The sequence below is a fragment of the Triturus cristatus genome, chromosome 6 (assembly GCF_964204655.1).
Source record: "Triturus cristatus chromosome 6, aTriCri1.1, whole genome shotgun sequence".
Lineage (NCBI taxonomy): Eukaryota > Metazoa > Chordata > Amphibia > Caudata > Salamandridae > Triturus > Triturus cristatus.
The window spans coordinates 835,233,012-835,258,164 of NC_140589.1; the positions used below are offsets into that span (position 1 = coordinate 835,233,012).

Consider the following 25,153-nt stretch of genomic DNA (forward strand, 5'->3'; position numbering starts at 1 on the left):
ATCAGCCGGATTCTAGGGTGGAACGTGATCGATGTGAATACAAGGGGCCAATGCGCGGAAGTAGGAATGGGCCCTTATTTTTCCAAGCAGTGATGTAAGGTGCCCCGAATACGGATAGAGTAAAGCGAATGGACAGTGCGATTACAAAAGTGGCACACCGTTTACCAGAATAAATTAACCGCTACGGTGTGTAAGCTATAACTGTCTTGCCTGAAATGTCCTTGTTGATCTTTTGTAATAGTTATGTGCCCTACGGTATACAGGACTGTGTCCCACGAGAATTTTGTTTCCATATTTGTCTATTGATTTATTGCAATATTAAATCGTTTGTCCGGCTGGACAATCTGAATATAGCATTGATTCTAATCTACATTTACCTTACTGTCATTTTACTTGTTTAAGGACCACTGTTTTCATACATAACTGTCACCCAAGGTCCTTAATTCACCTTGAGGGTTCCCTTGTTCTTCTCCTAATTTCCGTTAAAAAGAGGCAATTTGAAGTAGTGTATCCAGGGGACAGGTTGCCGCACTCTGGATGTCTGTACTCTAATCTGATAACCAATCAGGGTACATGGTTCGTCTTTAGAAGGGTACATCTTTTAGAACTAATTTAATTCTTCTACTGCCCAAGCTTATCTAAGAACAGTAATTAAGGACTGTTACTGCTTTGGGACTTATTCTTGCTTTGAAAAAGAATAAACTCTAAGACCTTAGAATGTGGAGGACAATTATTACTCTATCCATTATATTATTATCGAAGAAGTCCATGTTATGTTTGGCTGCATCCCCAAAAATATAATCCCTTTTCATTTGCTTAGTGAACGCAAGACCACCATCAGATGGAATTGTGCTCAACATATTAATAGTTGAGTCAGTTGATCCAAACTCTCAATTTCTGTGTTCGCCAGTCTTGTAAAGTGGTGGTAAAGATATTTCAACACAGCCACTGAAAATAAGAGGGACCAGTGTGGCTCAGCGGCCAGAGCGGCTGACTCCGGAGCGCAGGGCTCACGGTTCCATCGCTGGCACCTGCAGCAACTCAGCTCAGCACCAAGTGACTCTGGGCAATGGCTGACTTAATCTCCCCGACGGCCCCCAGCGCCTTGAAACCTTAAGGGCTGATATGTTAGCACTTTACAAATAGGAATTACAAGCCTTCTGCCTTCCTCCCTACATTTTTTTTAATTGCAGGATTGTCAGGGCAGAAGATTGTGTTTACTGTGATCCAAAAGAACACGAATATTTTGTGAATGACTCCCTCTGCAAACTGTTAGCGCAACGCAGAGTTGTGTGAGTCAAGTTGCAAATGTACATGGCACATTGCTGGGTTGATTTTTTGGCAGACCTGGGCTCATCAGCCGTCAGTGATGCAAAAGATATTAGCAAATTAGCACTGGCGCCCTTGCCAGCCTCCTCACCAGGGTCCTGCCCGTTCTGCTGCTGCTTTAATTAAAGCTAATTATTTCCTAAAACACAGTAATACTCGAATACGTGCAATAACTGTTCTGTAGTGGGCAATTTGCAAAGTGATTTTTAAAAAAGCTTTTTGGCATATTGTGAAGCCTGCTGCTTGTTGCTTACTGAAATTCGACGCACTGGTGACGCTTGGGTGGTAACTTCTTTCTCCTCACTAAAAGCCTTATTTGCAAAAATCTTTCTTTCTGCGGTGTTAACCCCACAAACCCCCCCATTTTTGCACAAAGTGTTATTTTTTTACTGGGTTTTTCTAAAGTAGACCTTTTTCCACCACGTTTCTTGAATTTTTGTTTCAAAGCTCATTCAGTTTGTTAGGGGAAAAACTTAAAATTTTAAATTATATTAATAATTATATCTAAGCTTGCATTTAGATTTTCTTACATTAATAATAGCCCTGGTCTTGAATTATATTGCTAAAGCTATTTAGATTGTACTCCGCAGTGGTAAAATATTATACTAATTTGAAAGTCAGCCTTTTTATGTGTCTGGTGCAGATATTTGCAAGCATTCTAAACAGTTTAGTTAAACAAAAAATATATATCACCCTGACATTACTGGAAGTCATGCCACAAAAATTCTACTTTAGTTTAGTTTCTATTTTTTTGTTTACTCCTTTTTTCTAAGGTTTTAAACTTTATTGTTCTTCTGTTTACGTTATTTATTTATTTATATTTAAATGTATATCGCCAGCAGATTGTCATCAATACATGTTCCCTGACATACCTCACAGCGCAGACTAATGTCATGTTTAGGCCGTTCATGGACATCTTTGTATCGTTCACTGCAAATATCTTCTCTTAGTTCATTGAGGTGTCCGTAGATTATCCTAATCAAAATATTACCAAATTCAGGATAACATGATCAGTTGCTATGGGTCATGTAAAGATTACCCTTTGTATCCCCTTTTCCACATAGACTGGGTGGTCTGATTTTGTGACTAGTGGTTTCTCTATGTTTTACAGTCCAAATGAAGAGCTATTGAAAAGGAGGTTAATTGTTCAGTCAGTTTATGCAGGAGCTTGGAGGCTACCAATGGAGAGAGATGGGAAACAAACATTTACCTTGGCAGCAGTATTTTAAATCTATAAGGTACACGCCTTCATCTGGAAAAAGCCTGTGAGATCTGCATCTAGAGGACATTGTTTTCAAAGGTTAGCTCCAGACCGAGGATCTTCTCTTCTTATTTCCCTCTGCTTGTTTTTCAGGGCATATGGGTCTGCCTGACATGATGTCTCCTGGCGAGTCAAAACACTCCTCTTCGCTCAAACTGGATGGCAAGGAAGATCTGCCCCTGCGCCCTCAACCCAAGCCAAAGGTATTTCCGTCTTCCGGTGGTGTCGGCTTGGCCGCTCAATGTTTTGTGCTGAGCTGCAGTCCATTGTCTGGTTTTGGCCGGCCCTCGCTTTATTTTGTCTCCCTGCATGTCTCCATCTGTACGAGTTCCATGTTTCTCTCAGGATTTGAAAGTAATATCGTCTTAACTCGTTGCACTTTGGTAGGTTTGGCAGATTTGGGAGGGGAGATGGGACCTGAGAAGGAGGTTCGGCAAGTTTACAGTAATGTGACTTATTGCCTGAATTCCAAACTACAACCATTTCCCCCTTCCCCACACTCTGGTTTGGCTTCTTGGTCTTGGCCGCCTAAGTAACACCAGCAACATTCAACATCATTTTTTTTCCCGCTTCCGTGCCTTATTTAATAAATAAGGCGAACAGCTTGTTTTGATATTTTTTTTCTTCTTGTCATTACGAGAGATCGATGCTTAGCGATCCATGTTGGCCTGAAATAAGCATGGTGGCTTTAACAACGCGAGCCAAGCATCCAGCAAACGTTGCGAAACGTATACTAATGAGAAAGGTTGTTTAATGCTCATCTCATTTGTTTGTCTGTGGCTCTTGATATATTTGAGATGCCCTTGTCTAAAGCAGCAGTACTACCCAAATTCATAAAAATATTCTTTGCTTTTTTTTTCTTAAAATTTAATTTAGCTTGAATCTGGGTTCCTCTCGCAACTGAGAACTGTTCTTGGTCACATGTAAATGTGCCTCCTTTTGATTTTAATTAGTTAATTATTTTTAATTAATGTTCTTTCCTTTTGGTCACCCTTCGTGTGACCGGTTAAGCCTTGTGTCTTCCATGAAACAGCTTGGCATGGAGGTGTTTCGATTTGCTGCTGGCCTTGGTGCAATTGAGCTTGGATAACTGTTCCAATATTAACACGCCCCTCCATCTCGGGAGGAAATTACTCTCCCAAAAGAAGGAAATGAATGCCACCTTGCTCTGTCAACTTGCCTATTGGCGAAGAGCCTATTTCTAGTGCTGCTGTTTTAAGCTGGGAGAAATTTTTTTTAACAAACTTTTTCCTTGCCTCTGTTATATGTTTGTATTCTTTTGTCGCAGGATAGCTACAGCTCACATGGTATTTCTCAGCCCTTAACCCCAGGCCTCCTGCCAGTCCCTCCCCCAATGTCCCCCAGCTCTGCTAGCATCTCCTCCATTCATGGAGATGAGAGTGATAGCATTAGCAGCCCAGGCTGGCCAAAGGCTCCGTCAAGCCCTGTAAGTGGCTCTGTTCTTTTTCCTGTTTTTTTTCTTTCTTTCTGTTTTTTTACACATATAATTAATGAATTATTTATTAATGATTGCTGTCTTTTAATTTTGATAATCTTTCCCCCTTATGGCTAAGTGACTGAATTCATATTTATAGGAAAAAAAATCATTGAGTACCTTCTGTATAGTAGCCACCATTCGGTGCCAATACAGCTGTGAGTGTGGCATTGCATTATTTGTCTGCTGTTGGCAAACATTCTGATGATGTTGACAATTATGTTTTTTTTCGTGGGTTGAAACTCGCTCCCACCGATGGCTGTTCTCTGTGTCATTTTAGTCTACATTCCATCTCTAAAGACATATAATTGGAAGTGCGGGTAACGTTGCGAGTTCCCATAATTGTACTTTGTCCGAAACGTTTACTAAATGTTTTAGTGGAGCACGCTGGTCTAAAAGGCAACACACTGGGTATTTAGTGGTGCCAGTAGATAGAAGTAGACCTGCAACAATATTGAATGATGACATCATTACAAATTTTGGAATTGACAGAAGTTTCTTCATGGTGAGCTTTCTTTGCTTTATCCCAGTTTCCGATCCTTCTAACAGAGCATTAATGCACATCAGACGCCAAAGATAATAGCGACTCCATAATCCACATTCACCTAACGCTTGAATACTGTCAACTACCATGCCAGTGTCAACCATCCTACCTCACTGAATAGGGTAAAACCAACAAGACTTTGTGCAGCAATTTCCTGTGCGTTTAGATTTGTGTATCACTATACATACCACTAAATGTTTGAAAAGTACCTGTTTGGGATTATGCCATAAATTTGTCTTAAATGTGTTGTGAGCACATCCTTCTCTGTTTACTTTGTGGATCTAATGGTTTCTGACATTAGTCACTATTATCAATACCATCCGACCTTCCTATTTAATCAAGCCACAGACTGTAGGAAGTTTGTACCTGTCCTTTCCAAGAAGAACCCAGAACATCTGAGCAGTCACAACGGCCTCCTGGATAACCTGTTTTTCACTGGATTTTCACGGTGCCTCAAATCATTCAAAATCTTCCCCTCGGTTGTGTTTGCTTATAGATGGCATCTAGGGCACACCACACTGCTGGCTGACGAGATGTGACCTTTCCAGGCTTAGATGTCAGTCTAGAAGCAGATCTCAAAGCTTAGCATTCGGACCTGGCTGTGTGTCCACATCACTTTAATATGTCTGAGTCAGTGAACTTTGTGTGTGTGGGATCTTTGCTGGGCTGAGTCACAAGGAGGTAATGTTTGAGTTGCGCATTAGTTCAGCAAGGAGAATAAATTAGCAAAACCTTTTGGGAGTATTTGTCAAACTTTTGGAATGACGGGAGTGGGACATATGACAGGGAGTGATATCACACTGCCCCTGCAGACAGTGTATACTCATGGCTGTGCATCGTGCCTCTGGTCACATTAGGGTAAGCATGGCACACAGATCCTGTTTAATGCAAAACTATGCTAAACAAAACAAAAACGTTCCTCATGCGTTCTTGAATCATATAATAATCTTTCAGGCGACTGACTGCGTATAGTATTTTTTTCTCCCTAAGCAGTCACAAATGTACAAACTGCATTTGTGAATGTAAAATTAAAAACGTGCACACAAAATTAATCTCAAACTCCCACTCAAATGATATCGATTTACAGAGACGTCTTCTGCTTTCTACATTTTTCCTCGAAACTAGTTGGTGTGTTGTTTTTCACAAGGCAAACTCTGTTTCCCAGTCTTCATGTTTTTGTATTTTTTTGCAGGCTTGTGCTCTTTTTGTTTTTCTTTTTGAGTGTTCCCAGTGTTTTCCTATATTCATGGATGTACGGTTTATGTTAAACTGATCAAGTTCTAAATAAAATTTGTTTTACTTAACATTGAAAACAAATATTTCATGCACTGTACTGCAATCAATAAAATAAAAACATATTGTAATGTATACTCTGATATTGGTGCTTTAGTCTAAAATTAGAACCCCGCTCCGAACCCCCAAACTACAGAAACCTTAATAATCTTTAAAGAGTGATCTCCTGTGTGAAAAACGGGTTAGTCTCCTCTCGAGCAGTCTTTGAATTCATTAGCAGGTGTGACCAGTGAAATATAAAGTTTCCCCTACATCTCTGTCCCTATTTCTCTCGTTCACTGTCAACCTTTTTCGACTCTATGCCTCTTTCACCTCATTCATTGCTCTGTTTTCTGTTTCCTCTGCCTTTATGCGTTCTCTTGTATCTTATTTTTTCTCTATCTGCCAATCTCAGATCCTTCGTTCCTTCCTTCTGCAACTTCAGACTTTTCCACATCCCTAATATCTTGCGGTTTACCTCTTTCTCCTCTCTCTAACATTATTCTTATCCCCGCTCTCCAGCTCACTCAGTCATTCTCTTCCTCTTTTTCATATACTAGCGCCACTCTACTCACGTGCCCTTCCTTTTTTGCTCTCTTCTGATTCATTTGTTTTCATCTGCCTGCCATCTCTCCTTTCTCTCCATTGTTCTCTGTCAGCAGTATCTCACTGTCTTGAGCCTTCTTTTGCCTGTGGTGTCAGTTACCAGCTAGGGCAGCCGTCAGGTTGCGGTATTAGATCCGTTTTCAAACACATTGCCCTGGCACGGCCAAATGTATTGGTAGTCTCTGATTCTGTGCAGTAAAGATGACATTAAAAGAATAATTTTTGATTTATAACTTATAAGCGGCCCACATTCAGTACTCAACATCCTTTTTTTTAAAAAAAGAATTCCTTTTTTTGGCCAGTCGCTTAGTACACCGTTACAATTGGTTACATGAGCAGAGAGGTGCAATACATTGGCTGCGGTAAGAGAAACTTCGTACAATAAAAGGGCACAAGTCTTGAACAATAGCATAGGACTCAACATCATTTTGCTCACACTTTTACTTAAAACAAAGGCTGCTGCCTTACAAAATGTTGTTTCAGTAAAGTCGGTGTATTTTTCTGGAAAATTAGAGTTAAGCCAGCATTTCATATTCTGGTTACTTCTAGAATCTATAGGTTGACTTTTGTCGCCGTGTGTACAGTGTCTATAAAGTCCAATCATTGGTATTGCTAGTACATTAACTGTTCACTGTACAAAATCTAGGACTTTCGAGACTTGTCAATACTCGTTTGTTTGTTCAGGTGCACTGCACTCTAGAGCAGATGTCAAAAAGTCAACATGTCCAATTTACACATTTCTAGCTCGGCCTTTTTTCCTCCTGCATTATTGCTTGGACCAACATTAAAATGTGAGCTTTCACCAAACAAATGTGAAGTTGCTAATAATGCAAAACAAAACACAATGAACATGGTAGGGTTAGAAGTGCCCAAAGTAGTACAAACAGAAAGCATGTTCAACAGCAGCCAATCAATATTTTTTGACACATGGTATGAATGATAGAATAGTGTGTAATATAATAGGAAATGTCTTTCCAGGGTTTAGAGAAGTCCCGCTCTTCACTCCATCAGGTGCCTATCTGTCAAAGGGGGCCAGGAAAAAGATGGGACTTCCAAATTGTGATTTATCATTTTAATTCCGATAGGAAAGTTTGCTCTCCGAGACAAAAAAAACAGTTGGACAGAATTACACAAAATTTGGCAAAAGTTTAGAACTTTACTCAGAAAGCATGGTCTTGGTTATTTGTGGAAATCCATTCAGCGGTTTTCAGGAAACCAGTGTTTGAAGAGGGGCTCATGGAGAAAATGAAGGGGTTATTGTTGGTAAAAAGTTAGAGATATCTGGACCATTGGTATCCAGATATGACCTGATTAGCCCATTTGAAGTGGATAGGCAGAGCCTAATTGACTGGCCACAACATGGAGAGTATGTTGCAGCAATTATAGGACTCCTGAACTAAACAAATGAAAGGCATAAAAAAGGGCCCACCCTGACCTCCAGGGTCATGTGAAGGAGGCCAGGATGCCGGAAGTGCTCCCCACAAACCTTGCCACCAGGAGGGTCCAATGTATTGCAGAGTCCCTTGGGGAGGGGCAAGTGTCCTGGGGGGCAGTGCAACTAATTGCAATGGAAGCATCTCTGGGACCAATGCAAAGCTAACTCCAGAAGAAATGAGCGCTGCTCCACTTGGATACCAAGATGTCCAATGGGGCCCTCCTCTTAAGGAGGACAGAGTGATGCTGAGATGGTTCCTGGCTCTCCACTACCTCCTCCCATGCCTGAGGACGGTGGGCACCCCTGACATTGAGCCTCCTACCTGTATTCACTGTAGGTGGGAAGGAAGAGTGCCATATTCCTGCTCCTGCCCTTCTTACAGGCAAGCAGGGAAGAAAGACTGCTCCTATGCGGCACACATGAGTGGTGCAATGAATGCGGGGAGCCAGCAGGGGCTTTTAGAACTCCACTTGTGACCCCCAGGAGAATAATAAAAATGGCAGTGGTGCCCCAAGTAGGACCAGGGCTTTTTTCAGAAAAGAAGAAAATGGTTCGGCACAAATAAAGGAAAGCAATTTCTGCGGCATGAAGCCTCTAATAAAATATTCATCTTTGGGGCAAAGGGAGCACCCCAGAATCCTCTGGGGCGCTCACAGATTTTCATATTTGTTTCTCATGGTGCCTCGGGAATGGCAGGGGCACCAACAACAATAGGGAGATGTTTTGAGGGGCTGGCAGATGTGGAGCACTCCCCACAGGAGCCACTACAAAGTACATAGGTTTTTTTTGTGTCACCCTGTGTCTCTCGTAATTAACACCCTTGTGGTGTTATTGTAAAGGGATGTGAAAAACTGTGCATCAGAGGAAAAGCTACTGGAGGGAAAAGGAAAGTGTAACAATACCAATAATGCTAACATACAAAATATATAAAGCAGGAAAGGCGTATAGGCAATGTGGTAATTTCTTTAGCCGGTTCACCAGTGCTTTGAAACCCCATTGGAAAAGACAAAATCAAAAATATGGTACAGAATTCTTTCAAGGTTTGGGTCAAATAATTCTACAGGTATCATCTTAAATGAATGACTTGCAACATTCTGAAAATCATTTGCCCCCCCCCCCCCCCCCCCAACACATATATGACAGCTACTCAGTTAAAGAGTTAAAGGATGTCACAGACCATCCACATCCACCCAGTCAACTGGTCGGACCACTGCATCATCCTGTTCCACTTAAACCTGGAAGAGCCATACCCCATCCAAACTAAGAAAACCCTTCAGTGGTCCAGAAACTTAAGCCAGGTTCCCCTAGCCGATCTGGAAGAAAAAATGATCTCTAGCCTTCCCCCAAAAACAGACGACCTCACAACCCGCTTTATGTCAGCCATACTAGACCAAGTAGCCCCCCTGTAACTAAAAAGTATTGGAGACACCCCTTCGAGAGCCTGGTTCAACAAGGACCTCAATACAGAACGAAGAAAACTCAGAGCTGCAGAAAGACTCTGGCGAGTAAACCCTTCCACAACTCACCTCCGTCAACTCAGAGCAGAACATACAAAAATCACATCATCAATGAAAAAGCAGCCTTTTCCCGCAATGCCCTTGAAAATGCAATAAATCATCAAAAAAACCTCTTCAACATCATAAAAAAACAGACCTCTAAACCACACGCTAAAGCCCCCCAGGGTTCCAAAGAACGTTGTGATAAATTCGCCAAATACTTTGATGAGAAAATCACGAAGATAGAGTCCTCCGCTGAACGCCACTCACAAGTGCCTTCCGCAATCTCCCTCCACCCCACAGATACAAAAAATCCCACCTTTCTCTCCCCGGACTCCGGAGTAGGGATCCCCCTTCCTGAGACTAAGGTGGTAAACCAAACCCTAGGGTCCCCTCTACCCAAAATTGCTGGAAAGCATTCAACCCACTCTCAGAAATGGACATCTCCAAACTAATTGTGAAAGCAAAACCCTCCTCCCACTTCACAAGCCCCCTTCCGGCCTCCATGGCAATAAATCTCAGTCACATAATTTCACCCCTCCGGACGATGATAATGAACAGCTCGCTAAGCACGGGGGTCATGCCAGACTGCCTAAAACTTGGCCAAGTCTCTCCACTTTAAAAAACAAAATGGGCTTAGACCCTGAAGACCTTAACAACTTCAGGCCAATCTCTAACCTGCCCTTCCTGGTCAAAATCCTCGAAAAATGTGTCCTGCTCCAACTCAACCAGCACATTGACACCAACAATCTCTTGGCCTCTCACCAATCAGGCTTTAGAAAGGGCTGCAGCACAGAAAAAAACCTTACTAAATAGAGCAGATGACATCCATAAATGTATGGATGCAGGTCCCTGCTGCCTGCTCATCCTCCTTGACCTATCTGCTGCCTTCGACGCGGTGGACCATAAACTTCTTCTCAACATCCTTAAACAACGGATGGGAGCAGACGGCATGGTGCTGAAATGGTTCACATCTTTCTTTCACAACCGTTCTCAACAAATCAAAATAAACAATGCAACGTCTGATACCTCTACTATAACCAGAGTTGTCCCTCAGGGCTCAGTCCTCTCACCTACTCTCTTCAATATCTACATGGAGCCTCTCACTACCATTATCAATCAAGCCAACATCACCTAACACCTCTATGCAGACGACATCCAGCTCTACCTGGAAGTCTCCTCCCCAGAAGACATACGCCGCTTTAACAATACTATAAAGAAAAATCCCAAACTGGCTATCACACAACCACTTAAAACTAAACCAAGACAAGACGGAAATCCTTCTCCTCTCAAACAACGGAAAAACCCACCAGGCCCAAGAATGGATTAAGCTTAAACCCTAAACTTCGACCGAACCCTGGCCTGCTCCGCCAAGTCACTGGGTATCTTACTGGACCCTAACCTGAACATGATCTCACAAATTAAGGCTACCGCAAGGAGTGCCCACTACAAATTAAAACTACTCAACAAAATCAAGCCCTTCCTCCCGCCTAATGATCTCAAGACTGCAACGCAAGCCCCGGTTCTATCCAGACTAGACTACGGGAATGCTGCCCTCACAGGCTCAGCAAAATCCCACCTAGCCCCCATGCAAACCACTCTAAACGCAGCAGTAAGGATGGTCACTGGAGCTAAAAGGCACAATCATATCTCCCCCTCCCTGAAAGAGCTCAAATGGCTCCCTATTGAAGCTTGCTGCCAGTTCAAAACTGCCTGTCTCAGCCACAAAGTCCTTCACACTGGTAAACCAGTCTACCTGACAGCCAAGCTCACCAAGGCAGACCAGGCAAGAAACCTGAGGAGCACCAACAACCTACTTCTCATTCCCCCAAAGAGGTGTAAACAAGAAGCCCTAGCTTGCTCCTTTTCGGGCAATGCCCCCAAAATAATTAACTCCCTACCAGCAGATCTCAGAACTAACCCCCCATTCGTGACCTTAAAATAAAAAAACCCTCAAGGATCTCCTCCTCGCTCGGCACCTTTAACCTTTGGATATACACCGTTAGCTACCATCTCCATTTTGATATGTGTCTGTTCTTTCTTATTTCCTGTGAACGTGCTGTAAAGCGCTCTGATACCCTTGGGTCCTGTCAGCGCTATATAAAACTCTCTAGACCATGAGGTAGGGACATTTAATCAGAGAACATTGGTTCACTGGAACTAGGAGACATTTTTGTTTGTGAAAGAAATACAATATCATTGAGATGTATATTACGCCTTGAGAAGGAGATTAAATATATCAACATTGTGACTAGTAATGTGGTAACAGTAGAACAGGAATCCAAATGACACTTAGTCAGGAAAACGACACACTTAGTAGTCAAATATGGATGACAATACACTGAGAACCCTTGGATAACGAGAATGGTTATACAGAACATTCAGTCTGTACACACATAATCAAAATAAAATCATTTTTCAGCCTTGAAAAAATCTGTTGTCATTTTTGAGTTTTCTCTATATTCCTTCATTTTTCTGGTATCCTCTGTGCAACTTTGAAAGCACCAAGGTTCACAATCAAGCTGAAGGGTGTTTCATCAAACGTAAGAATTCCCTCAAGCCAAGTATTTGGAAGTCCAAAGCAATTAATTGGACAACCGCTTTGAAGATCAGCCAAACTTGTGTTTCTAGAAGTGGGATAGCACGTTTAGGAGAATAGTTTGATTTCACACAACCTTCTCACTTGAGTGTTATGCCCAGTTGTGGTTCTACATTGCTATGACAGTGTACCTAGAAATAGTCTGTCTAATATCTCACTAACTTAGCTGTTTCTCTGTGTCAAATGACTATGAAATCCATCCGAGTGTACAACTGTTTCTAGTTACCCGTCCTAATCTTCTGAAACCGAGATCCAAATATTTTAGTGAGACAGAACAATTGCCTCTAGTTGCACTCCCCTGCCAACTAGGGTCAAACACTTGTCGACGCCCAAACATATCTCATTTCATCTGGTTGTTTGAGGGTCAAGTAGCAGGAAAGGGAAAAACCCTGGCATCAGATATTTAGCCAATAACATTAAGAAAAGGGCCTGAAACAATAATCTCAGTTCCTTTAATTTATTCAAATATCCCGATGATCATTAAGAAAGCAAACATGTTTGTTAATCACTCCAGGCAATTAGCATAATCAAATCAGAACCAAAAGCATAAGCTAGCCCTCTCGAAGTGTCAAGCAGACTGACATAAGATCTGTGTCATTCAAAGTCTAAATAAAAGCCCAGTGCGACCGTCACTGTTCTGTAACTCAAAGTAAAATGAAGAGAAGCCCCTCTTTAATTCATATAATAGTAAATGAGCCCTACGTGCAGAAAGGACCACTAGCATCTCACCCTTAGTACTCAGCAAGGAGAATGTCTCTAAAGTTTGACTGTTTCCCAAACGCACGCCTTTTTAAATGTTTTAGGCAAAGAAAGCACACCATTTTATATACGTAAATGTCCCATACTGACCTATCGGGTCATTTAAAAATAAAATATACTTGCTTTGGCTACCAGTGCACATAATTTGTTATTAATGCAAAGCACGAGAGGAAAAATAATGAACTGTTTTTGCACATAAATAATGTTGACATGTTAACGGAGGCTCAGCTGAGTGATCCTGCAAAGTTACAATATCAGAACATCCTCTCCTGGTGACGCTAATGAAACATTATTTGGTAGATGCAAGAGGAGACCGTGGTTTGCAGCTGCAATAAAATGATTTCCTTAAACAGAAAGTAAACATGAGCATACAGGGTTCGTGCACACAAACATTTATGCTTAAATGCTGCAGCCTAATATGGCCTAGTCGTGTCAAACAAAGCCAGCCTAAACTGGGCACTCTATTTGTAGTATGAAAATCATATTTTCCCACACTAAATTATAGAAGGTCAATGAACTTTGAATAGTGAGTTCATAAGGTACAGCTTTGGGAACTTGTACTAAAAGAGCCCCATGCTGTTACAAAAAAACAACTTTGGCTAACATTGATCGTGGCTGTCTGTGGACTCATTTTTGGAGTGTTCACACTACAGCCTACAGCTTGATAGAGCTATGTTTCGTTTGGCAGATGGAACGTTTGTTGGTTTGGGCTGTGAACAATGTTACTTTAAGAATTTAAAAGTGGATACTGGAAAAGTGTGAAGAAATAAAATGAAACTCCAAAGAGACTGTTCCAAGATTGTTGTTACTGCAGTGACATCTATGGGAAGCATTGGATTGGCACCACTGTTTCTAGACTTATAATTATTTTTTGTGAAGGATACAACATAATTGTGCATTGTACACATAGTACCACTGCTCACTTTTCTATTAAAAACAACACCGGGCCTGAGAATTAACTAAGCCGGAGTTATGGAACAGACTGGCTATCAGAGTAGGCAACTCACTGACAATAGAATAGTAATTATAATGACACGAAACAAAATGACCCAAGCAAGGGAATGCACTGACACATGTTCAGGCATCGTACGACCAGTGGGAACGCAAACACCTACGTTGGGACCGGAAAACACTAGCATTGTAGTTGGGGATAAGCACACATTAATACCTCCAACAAATCAGTATACGGAATCAGAAACCAACATCTTGGTAACCAAGAAATGGAGATATAGACTGAGAAATCCAGAAATGTACACTAAGTCAGTGATGTTTATACACTGGGACACAATTACACAATCAATAAGACCTGGAGAATCCTGCACTCAGACACGAAAATATAGAGCCACACGGTATTGTGTAGCTTGTAGACACTACATGAAGTCCACAGTTTAGGAAAGGAGCCTTCTGCTATGTTTTGAGATGGGTAGCACTGTAACACCTCTAACCAGTCGTGACTGGCATCGATGGGGAGCAGTGGGGCGGGCAAATGGGTTGTGGGTAAAAATAAAAAACACTTCACTTAAACATGGCCTCCGCCTCACTGCATGTCCTCCGCCTGCTGCTGCAGTCCGACACGGGCCCCAGCCAAATGCCTTAACCAATCCTGATGCTGCTCTCACCAGCATGAGAGAAGCACCAGGATTGGAGAGAGCAGCCTCTTTTGCCGCTACCGAGGACACTTGCTCTAACCCAGCTGCCCAAGACAGCTAGGTTAGAGCTTTCAAAGTGTGCATATCTGGCTGGCCGGCACAGGAGATTTCTGTGGGAGTTAATATATCCTACCATAAAGATTACTACAAAAGAAACGATGGCAAGATTGTATGCTGGTTTATTCATTGTACAGTACTGGTAAAAAAAGAGTAGAGGGAGTGTGAGCAATTGGGAACAGTCTGCAGTGGTAAAGTGTGTGATCAACATGCCCAGTCCGTCAGCCCTTATTTTCCTGTAGTTTATATTGTATTCTTGTCCTTCTGACAGCCCCTAAATCCACAACAACCACCCGAGTTTATCTACCCATTTCCTCCTTGCAGTGCGGGTCGCTACTCTGCAGACTGACAGCAATGTTGGAAATAAGAGAAACTAAAGAATGAAAGCTCTGGGACCTTCTGGTCCTCCATAAGAACTGGCTGTCCTCGTTGCTTGGATTCTGTTATAATTCAGTTCCCACGGATACATTGCGTTGTATCTTCTCTGTATATACTTCAGAGGGTAATGTTAGAGTGTACATTCCCAATAAAAAATGTAGTTCCCTGCTCAGGCGAGAAGGCTGGTGGGGAATAAACCAGGGTGGGTCTGTGTGTCGCAACCGTGTTCAGTTTTCTTGAGGACGTCATGATATTAGTTATTATCACAATCACATGGCGCTTGAACTTTCCTTTTGTCCTTTACTGACGTTGTTAGAATGATTTATATAAATCCTTAATAGTATTTTTGTTCAGTATAAATAATTCTACGTTTTAAAAATTCTTACAAATTGTGAAAATATGTATGACGTGGGGAAAGTTGCTATATCAGGCAATCTGATGAGCTGAGCTAGAGAAGGCACACTTGAAAGATGCATATCTTAAATCGGAGAAAATTGCCAAATTACAGACTGAAAATGGGATTCATTTTGCTTAAGGGAGGTAAGAGAGACTTGACAAATTAATGAATTCTATATAGCCTATAATCTTTCACAAAGGCTTACAGGCAGAGTTTTTTTCTTTCTTTTCTCCAGTGACTTTTAACAAGTTGGACAGACACATTTAAACGTATTTCAACTGCGCTGTTACTTTTGTTGGCACGTATTTGTTACGCAACATTTTGCTCTGTATTTGCAACAATGTGGCATATGCTTTCTTTTAAGGTGATCCCAGCTAATGTATATGTAGAAATATTTTGGTACAGGATATTTTATCGTTATACTGTATGTCTCATAGTTTGACCCATAGCGTTGAATATTCTTAGAGAAAATAGTGATGTAGCAAGGCCACATCAAAGAGTGCCTATTGGGTACATCAAGACGTATCAAAATATTGAGATAAAAAGGTACAACGTGTGTTCTGTATATGATACACTTGTCGCCTACGTTTCTTTCAAAAGTCTACCACCAGCAACAGTGCATCTAAATTTGTGCTTCCATATTTCGGAAACATTGCCCAATCATGCTCCTCTTCATCCACCTTTACAATTTTAGAAAGCCAACTCATCTACCACCACTGGAGAGAAGATCACAAAGCTGTACGAGATGGGCAATGAGATGGAGCGCAAGATATGGGTGGACCGCTACTTGACCTTCATGGAGGAGAGGGGGACGCCTGTTGCCATGCTGCCTGCTGTGGGCAAAAAGCCACTGGACTTGGTCAGGCTCTACTTCTGTGTGAAGGAAATCGGTGGTCTGGCTCAGGTAAGGTTCACTAGAAGTTGTATGTGACATAGACGGTCTCTTCTCATATCCTAGAACCTCTGAACCTGTTCAGTTGCAATCTCAGTCCCCAGCACTAATCATAACTTGTGTTACAAAACAAAATGCTGTTCAGGTAATATCTACATTTTTGTTGGTAGTTATTAGTTCATTTATGCTACTGTTTAAAAGAAATGCTGCCTAAAATTCATCTACTAAATGACCAGACTACCTAATTTAATCTACCAGTTTTCTGCAGTCTTCTGAGAATATCTCATTGCTTTGTTCAGCTTGGTTGAACCATCTAAAATTTATGGATGAAGACCAATAGGGGCAGATTTACCACTTTGTCATGCAGAGCAGTGCAGTGCAGCAGCCTCATTACTCTGGAAAGTAAAGCAGAAGAAATAGATTTTGTGCCGAATTACGCCACCTTTGTGACACAAACATAGCGTAAAATCTTAGTAAATCCCCCCCCCCCCCCCTACCCCCCCTACCCCCAAAGTGTATTGCTTGAATAGCAAGGTATTACAACTTTAATCGCCTGTATCTTAAAAGTGGCATGACTAAAAACTATCACAGGCATGCCATCATACCGGGGACCTTTTTTGGTAGGAATTGGTACTGTTGTTTTCCAGAACATTCGATTACAGGCATGATAGTTCACCATGGGCTGTATTGTTCATTGTAATGCTGAACTGTACAAATGTGGCATGTCCTCTATTGTCCCCGAAAATGCTGGGACACAAATTAAGTATTGTAAAACTACTTTTCATGGAACATTTTGCATCAAATGAGATATCACTACGAGTTAAAAGTTTTGTGTTCGTTTAGATAGTCTACAGAACATCTTTCTCCTTAAGTGTTCCATCTTTGTCAATTTCCAGCCATTAATAATTCCTTACAGTAGAAATATTTAACACAAATGCTCTGAGAAAGAAATATTCGTAGAGGTTAGCTCAGGCGAGTAAGAAGAAAACAACTGTTATAGCTATCTTCAAAATAGTTTGTATTGTGGACCCCACTGTCCAGATTTGCTCTTTTAAGTCGTGTGAAGAAATACACCTTTTCGCGGTTTACCTCCCAATCATACAAACTGCTGTAGGAGTGTAAAAAAATAGTTCATTTCTTTAACCCGAGCCAAACAATTAGTAACAATGCTGTTGTGCGTTCAGACTTTTTTATGTTGTTTGCATTTTTTGGGTGACTTGTTGAGCTTTGAAGAAAAGGGAGTATTTTCAGCACTGGGAGCTTGCTGGAGAGCTATTCAGCGAAAAGGGCCATGTTCCCGTTATTTTGTAGAACTATGGTACCGCCAGTAGGGGGTGCACCATTGGCTTCTTGAAGAAGTCTTGTCTCGCCCCATGGTTGTACCGATCCTCTGGTCAGGAGCTGTAAGTTGCAGTTACTAAAAGTTAACCACCCTTTGTCAGTATTTAAACTGACGAGACAGTTGATATGCTTCTGTAATAGTTAATTTGTATCGTGTCTTAAATATATATATTTTAAATCTATAATTGAACAGATGTACCTAGAAGAAAGAGAAATTAATTGAAACTAAGTGGTAAACGCTGGTTAGAGAAACAAGGAAATAGAAAATGATTGGTGATTCACTACCTCTGTTTAGCAGAATTTGTTTTTTTGATGACGTCAAAAGCGCGTCAGTTGAAGGGGGCCAATAAAACATATAGTATAGAGGAAGCCCCGAATTCAGTACAGGTTCAGTCATTGGAACACAACACAGATTAAAGTCACACCAAGTGTCAGCGGTGTTGACCTGCCTTACACTGAGCTGTGCACCACAGCTGAAGACATGCAGTGACCGGTCACTTGCTACCTTTAGCCACATTGGACACAATAACAAATGGTGACTAAACGGGTTTCTCCACTTATCTTCTTAAGATGAGGGAAATTGAAACACATGAAAGGATGCATGCATGTATTGACGTGCAGTTTTTTTGGGATGATTAAGGCATCCCTGCCCAGTAGCCCCAGCCACGAACCAGTATTTGTATTCCCTCTCCTCACGTATTGTCCAAGGAGTTAAAACCGAAGCAGTCTGTGGACAGATCTCGCTATCCGGGTTTGTCACCTCAGACGGAAGTGTTAATCCATGCTTGAGAAGGAGGCCTCGTTTCCAGGCAGAGATCAGTTGAGGAGAAGAGGGGGTGACTGGTCACGAAGACTACATCTGATGTCCATGTGTTCCACTTTGAGGAGGTATCTGTTTCTTGTGAACGTGTGTCCTTTAAAGCTAATATCGCAAGGCAGCTGATGTAGAAACTGTTGAACATGTTAGTTGGCCAGTCGAGCTCTGTGGCAATCACAGCTGTGCCAGCTTTTAACTGCCTCTAATCGGGCGCTTGGAACGCGCCACCACAGTGAGCCCCCAAACTAGGGCCGAGGGACTCCATTGCCTGGCATCCACCGGATACTTTGGAAGTGTTTTTTTTCTCCCTCATCTCTGCCCTACAACCATTCCAGCGAGCTGCAGAATAACACAGTTGTTATTATTGTTATTGCTTTTTAAATGAGTTTCTAGAAGATAGGGTTTTAATTAGAGCAGGGGTGTGCGAGTGTCTGCGTTAGTTGCTGGTGATGAATTGCTGCTGTAAGTGTCGAGCAGCCCAAGCCCCTGGAAGGGATGCGAGGCGCTGGGAGATGCAGTGTGCCGAGGACTTGAGCAGGCGGGCCTGTTCTGTTGTGATCAGCGGCTTCTGTAATGGCTTTGTAACTGTAAATGCTGTCTCTGCATTTGCTGTGTGCGAGTAATAAGCGTTAGTTAAAAGAGGTAAATAAAATGAAGGAAAGTGCAGCAGGTCTGTAAGTGTTTTCCTTCTTTCTTCCCTGACTGGCTGAGCGAGCTGCTTCGCCGCACAGCGCTGATGGTGCCATTTTCATTATTAGGTCAATAAAAGCAAGAAGTGGCGCGAACTGTCGACCAACTTGAATGTGGGTACCTCAAGCAGCGCCGCCAGTTCCCTGAAGAAGCAGTACATCCAGTACCTGTTCGCGTTCGAGTGCAAGATTGAACGCGGAGAGGAGCCTCCTCCAGAGGTTTTCGCCACTGCGGAGTCCAAGAAGCAGGCCAAAATCCAGCCTCCCTCACCTGGTAAGTGAAGAAACGATATTGCACACTGTAAGACTGTGAGGAAGGCAGTGGCGCAACAATAGCCCCGGGGTGTGGGGGCCCCCAAGCTCCAGGGGGCCTCTGAGAGCTCCAGACTGGGTCCGGAGCGTGGGCGGCACCTTCCAGGTACTTTGCAGGGGGCCCCCCCTTACATTTTGTTACACCACTGGAGGACGAAACAACTTATTAGAAACAGATTCATCCCAAGAAAGATCAAACTTGCCCGTGATCGATTCTCACCAACAAGGGCCCTTAGGTGTTGCAAGGAACAAACCGAGAATGAGCAGCAAATTGTAGGGTTCATTCAACTGAAAGCTAGTTTTTAATAATTAGTAGTCGAGCATTAATAGGAGCTGGGCTTCCCCTCAGTCCCTGAGATCAAAACCTTTACTGTATTGACCAAATAATTTGACAGAATTATGTTATCAACAATTAACTGTTAGTCCCTCAATAACAATCCTGGTAGATCTTTACTTAAGGAATTTTTAAATTTCTCGTATCCTGAACTCCAGAGATTTGCCTTTATACTTGTTGAGATAGCCAATGGTTAGCTATTTTTTCAGTCACATGTCAAGGGTTCACACCTCCAAATGTCTGTGAGGGAATAAGTGCAAACATATTTCATCATTAGTGCGCTCTACAAATGCTTGATTGATTGATTGATCATAGTACTTTCCAATTCGGAGTTCACCCAATTTCATTTTGAACTCCAGGAGCTTGTCGGCTTGTGTTGACACATGCATTTTCAAAATATTGCTTGCAAGTGCGCTCTTGAAATGTTTCGTGATTGAGCAGAAAAACTCTTTGTCGCAGGCAAAGATTGCCAAAATGGGAACCAGAGGAAGATTACAGATCTGGTTTATATTAGTCATATTCATGAATGTGCGCGGAACAATATTGCTATATTAACGTGGAAAATGCAGTGCAGCAGTCATTGATGTGTTTGTGGAAGGATCTGGCTGATAGAGTAGAAATAGTGGCATACCTGTTGTGTAGCAATTCATTTTTCTGTGGCAGAAGGGACCTGTACTTTGTCCTTTTTGATTAGTATTTCTGTTTGTTGGGTGAGTAGGTTTGAATGACACTGGCTGATTTTCTTTCTCTTCTCCCTCCCATCACTTAGTCATTTTTAAAAACACAGTGCCTGAGATTAAAAGATTAACACTGGCAACACAAAACCAAATGACATAATGAAAGGTCGTTGAGTGAGAGACTGATGACTAAAGAAGTGACGGAATTGCACAAAGTAATTTTTAATGGAGAACAAGACCGCGTTACATAGCAGCCAAACATTGGCGCAAGAATACAAAGTGAAGTGTTTGGGTGAGCTCTTTAGTGCTTCAGTTTCTGGGGTAAGGAGAAGTGTAGACTAGGAACCCTTCATCTGCAGGAGTATAGCTTCTGCGTCCTGGTTTTTAAGGCAGAAGGTGCTGGACATTAGGTAATTAAGTGTGAGCCATTCCAGTAAAGTGATTTGATAGGATGTGGCACACAAACGTGGATGATCAGAGGTATTAATACAACGGAGGACTTCGGAGTACAGCGAATGTGAAAAGGAGCAGTCGGAGGCATGTTCGAGAGCTACCTGTATACTTGAAGACTAGAGACAGGAAGTGAAACGCAGTATCCTTGGGGTATCAAACCAACCTCCCTAGTGGTAGCACATGTAGGAAGGAGCAGATTAAGTGATGTTAAAAAGAATGGGGTGATAAAACTAAGGAGTTTTTCAGGGGTTGGAAAGAGTATAAATAAATACCTACTAATAGACTTCTGCAGTCATTGAGTTTGCTGATTTGGGCATTGATCACAGCGCAACAAGGGAAGATGTTGCTCCTGGTTAAGAGATTAATGGAGCCTGTTGTGTTTCCAGTGGTGATGAATGAAGGTAGCCTCAGTGCTGCGAGGTGTACTTCAGGGTATGGGCAGAGCTGCAAGAATGGCCATGTCAGGCGGAATAAACTGGGCAGAAAATGACTTTCAGAGCGGCACAGGATGAAATGTAAATCCACGTTGAGCATGGTCAGTGCAGGTCTATGTGGAAAGACAATCAGTTTTTGTGGATCTGAACCGGAAGGGAGGGTGAAAGAGGGAGTAAAGAAGTGTGCCTCTTCCGCGCAAAGATGTTAAAACACAAGGAGGTCTTTCCTATCAAGCTGGTATGTGGTGAGAGGAAAAGAAGATCAAGAATGGAACCTCGGGGTGGGGGGGGCAGACAAGGAAAGGGGTTTTGGTGAAAGTACTGGTGCTTCCTGAAATAGACCAGCGTCGGTTGACTCGAGAGCGTGTGGCGCCAGTGATGTCTGACATTTTGAATTTGAGTATCTTTTAATCCACTGTGTTGAAGTTGGCTTGCACCACCAACTCCTCCTGTGGAAATATCCTGCGTTTACAGGAACAACTCTAACGTTCAGCACTCGCATGTTCCGCACCCAAAACTTGGGCACTAATGCTTAAAACCCAAACATCTGTGGCTCATAGTCTGAAATACTAATTTCCTGATCCCCATCCACAATGGTTTGGGTGCCTCGGTGTACATGTAAGCAACATCCAGGTAACTTGATGCAAGTCACCCGATTTGAGTTTAAAGACCTGTTGTATGTCCGCAAGGCTGGTAGCAGTAGGTTGAAGTAGGTCTTGTCCTAGAATGTTCAGGTCAGAGTACAGGCTTGCTTCATAGCTCTTGGGTCTCCTTTGGAGGCAGTTTGTGTTATACCACAGACTGTCTTGAGATGTCCCTAGGTAACAACATATGGTGCCTTAGTATGCTAGGGTGACTTCCATTAACCTCTTTCCCAATGCCTGGCCTCAGGAAACTGAGATGCCTCTCCCAGGAGTGCAACACATAACTAGAACTACTTGAGCCCCGAAAAGTTGAAACACTATTGGCCACGAAAAAAAGTGCATCTGTGTGTGCAACATAATACATATTCTAGAAAAGTGTAACCAAAAAGCTTAACAAATAGCATTTTGACCGCAAGGGGAAGTTGGCCATGCAAGAACAATTTGCGTTCAGTGCTTAGTCGCTGTGTCTTGCTGACTTCCGTTTTTTATGTCGCTATATAATTTTGTTGTAACAAAGAGGATACCCTTTTTTCTGCTCGTGGCAACTGTTAGTTCCTATCCGTGCTTGCAGGTGGTCGCTGTGGGTGCGTGTGCTCAGATTGATGGTGTTAAACATAAGAAAATAAACAGCCCCATGCAAAGTAATATAGAATTCTGGCCTGCTTCCTACACATCGAGCGAGAGATGCTTTTTTTTGACAAAGGTGCTTTTCAAGAGATAACGTCTGCGGGAGGGCTGTCCCCGGTGCTCCCGGACACGTGGTCTGTCTGTTCTTGGTGTTCCCTGACACGTCGGTTGTCTGTTCCTGGTGTCTGCTGCACAAAGGACTCAACTGGATCCTGCCTGCACTTGTGTGTCTCTGGTTCCCCGACACACATGGCCTGGCCTGGGACATCCCTGCTTGATGCGGAGGAGGAGTCAGACTTAAACCTTCCAAGGCGTAGCACATATTAATGCCTTGAAAGACCAGGTATCAGTATTACTTGTAGAATTCTGAGCACTTCCACGCAACCCCCAGGAGCTCTCAAGTTTCCATTTCCATACACGAGTAGCTCAGCCAAACCACATTTTTTTTTTTGCCTTCTGGGATTCATAGTTATGCAGTTTTTTATTGAAAAATTAGGACTACAAGTCCCAGAATGCAAAGAAAACCATGGTCTGGATGACGTGTACATGTGCGGACATTTAAAACGTGGGAGCTCTTGTTTCCACTACTGCACAGGGTCTGTGTCTACCTTCTCTGAACCCAAATTCAACCTTATCCTGGGCAAACTTGTCTACATATGTGCTTGGCTCACCTTCCCCTCCTCACATGCGCAACCAGTATATTCGGAATATATTCTATTCCCATATGATTCGCTTAGCAGCAACGTGTTACTGAGAAGTCAGCATTTTACATAAGCTGGGATTGACCTCTTCTTCACTTCCCTGCTCTCTTATCACCTACACTCCTCATTTTTCCCCCACACCAGTGGGGGCAAGGTTTGAAGCCCACGCCCCTCACAGTTTGTGACCGGGTCTTGTGGGATCTTTGATGCTTGCCCAATCCCACACCTCTCTGTTATGAGGCCAAAAAGGTGTTTCTTTACTGCCTCATTAAATGCTTCTGTATGTCATGTAGAAGTGTGGCTCTACACTGGTTGGGACCACAGTGGGGCAGGGCTGAAAACACACAAGCCCTGCAAAATATGTGACACCTGGTACAAGCGCACTAGCGCATGTGTCTTTCAAATTTGCCCAACTGTCTGACGCTCAGGATGAACAAGGTTCAGACAGACATAAACAAACCAGTGTCCAAGTGACTGCAGTAAAAGAAAAGAAATATGAGGCAGGATATTAGGAGGGCAGCGCTCCGGCCCTTCAGTTAACCCACCGCCGCTGGTGAGAGTCCATTGTATTCAGTGTGTCCTTCGAACTAGGCTGAAGAGGGAGACTGGAACTTAATGTAAATTCCAAAGTTTATGTTGTGCGCTTTTCATTAATGTAATACAAAACGGTGTATTCCCGATATGACGCTAACGTACCCGACTACTAGAGCTCCCCCTGGAATATCTCACCTGACTGCTAGGTTAGGTCTTCTTTGGTTAGGTAACTGCACCGCTAGGATTTCCCCTCCTACTTAAACATTTAGGGCATATTCATAAATGACAACAGGTTACAGGTGCTGCCTCTTGGGGCCAGGAATTCCTCCACTCCTCTTCCAAACCCTCAGATAAACAACCATTCACTACAGCAGGTGACGGCTGTTACTGGCTGTAGGGGACTAGCACTCTTGGGTACAAACCTTATGTACATCCACCGATTGAGGACAGCTGTTACTGGGCTCTGGATAACCCACCCATAGGAAGAGCACTCTGCTCAAAACCGAAGCCATCAACATCGCTTGCCAGGAAGAGGTTGAAGGAGGGTGTGGTACGAGCACATCATTATTAAATTCCCACGTCACTCCTTCTTCCCTTCCACCTGCACCCCATCCAAACACCTATGTAACCCTGCAGCTGCAACACAGCCACATACCACAAACGGCCTCTGCTACCATATCCACCACTCTAATGCCAGGGTTCCTTAACTCACAAACCCGCTCGCCAAACCCTCCTTAGTCTACAGCCTGAGTAGCCCATCCTCTTGACTCCTACCTCCGCCCCTTTTACACCAGGTCCGGCGTCTTCGATGAATCATTGCGACATGACTGAAAGCTATACTGCCTACGCTTCTACGCAACAGCCACAAACAAGAATTGTCACAACATATTTGACATACGATCAGGATTAGCATCAGATTTCACTTTAATTTGCCATCCGCATGGCATGAAGTCATGTCACCATAATATAGCTTTAGTAACAAAAATTGCATCAGTAAGATTGAAGGTGGCCTAGCAGTCAACCCCAAGAAATCTTTACAGATGTCTCACATCCAAGGCTTCAACATTAGTAACGCTAAATCCTTTCTGGAAAGATATTGCATCCCTCCAAATTTCACTGTAAGCCACTTCTCAGGAACATACTGTTTAATGATCCATCACTAGACGCAGTGACCAAGATTCTACTAATTCACCTCAACCTCTACATTGGAGGTCACTACAACAGAAGAAGGATTTGGCAACTTCTGACAGCATATCTAGTCTTGAAACCTTCAACTATCAATAAATTGTATTGGGCTCATCCCACTCCTACAGTTACACAGAGGGGATCCTTTTAATCCCTAAAGGGCAGGCTTCGTCTGTTATCTGAAATTTGACCACATTATTACTTTTAGTATCAACATAGCAATCTTTATCAACCTC

The 25,153-nt window shown here is 42.7% G+C and overlaps 1 protein-coding gene across 5 annotated transcripts in view; it reads left to right on the top strand.

The window, feature by feature from the left end:
* ARID1B (AT-rich interaction domain 1B) overlaps positions 1 to 25,153 on the top strand; it is a 736,193-nt gene that overhangs the window by 664,175 nt on the left and 46,865 nt on the right. For 3 of the 5 annotated variants that reach the window (XM_085611434.1, XM_085611436.1, XM_085611435.1), the window contains 4 exons: positions 2,684 to 2,793; positions 3,879 to 4,037; positions 15,972 to 16,181; positions 19,086 to 19,290. In XM_085611434.1, coding sequence (XP_085467560.1) covers positions 2,684 to 2,793; positions 3,879 to 4,037; positions 15,972 to 16,181; positions 19,086 to 19,290 — 684 coding nt within the window. The remainder of the gene's footprint in view (positions 1 to 2,683; positions 2,794 to 3,878; positions 4,038 to 15,971; positions 16,182 to 19,085; positions 19,291 to 25,153) is intronic. The other 2 variants (XM_085611437.1, XM_085611438.1) reach the window with 1 other exon arrangement.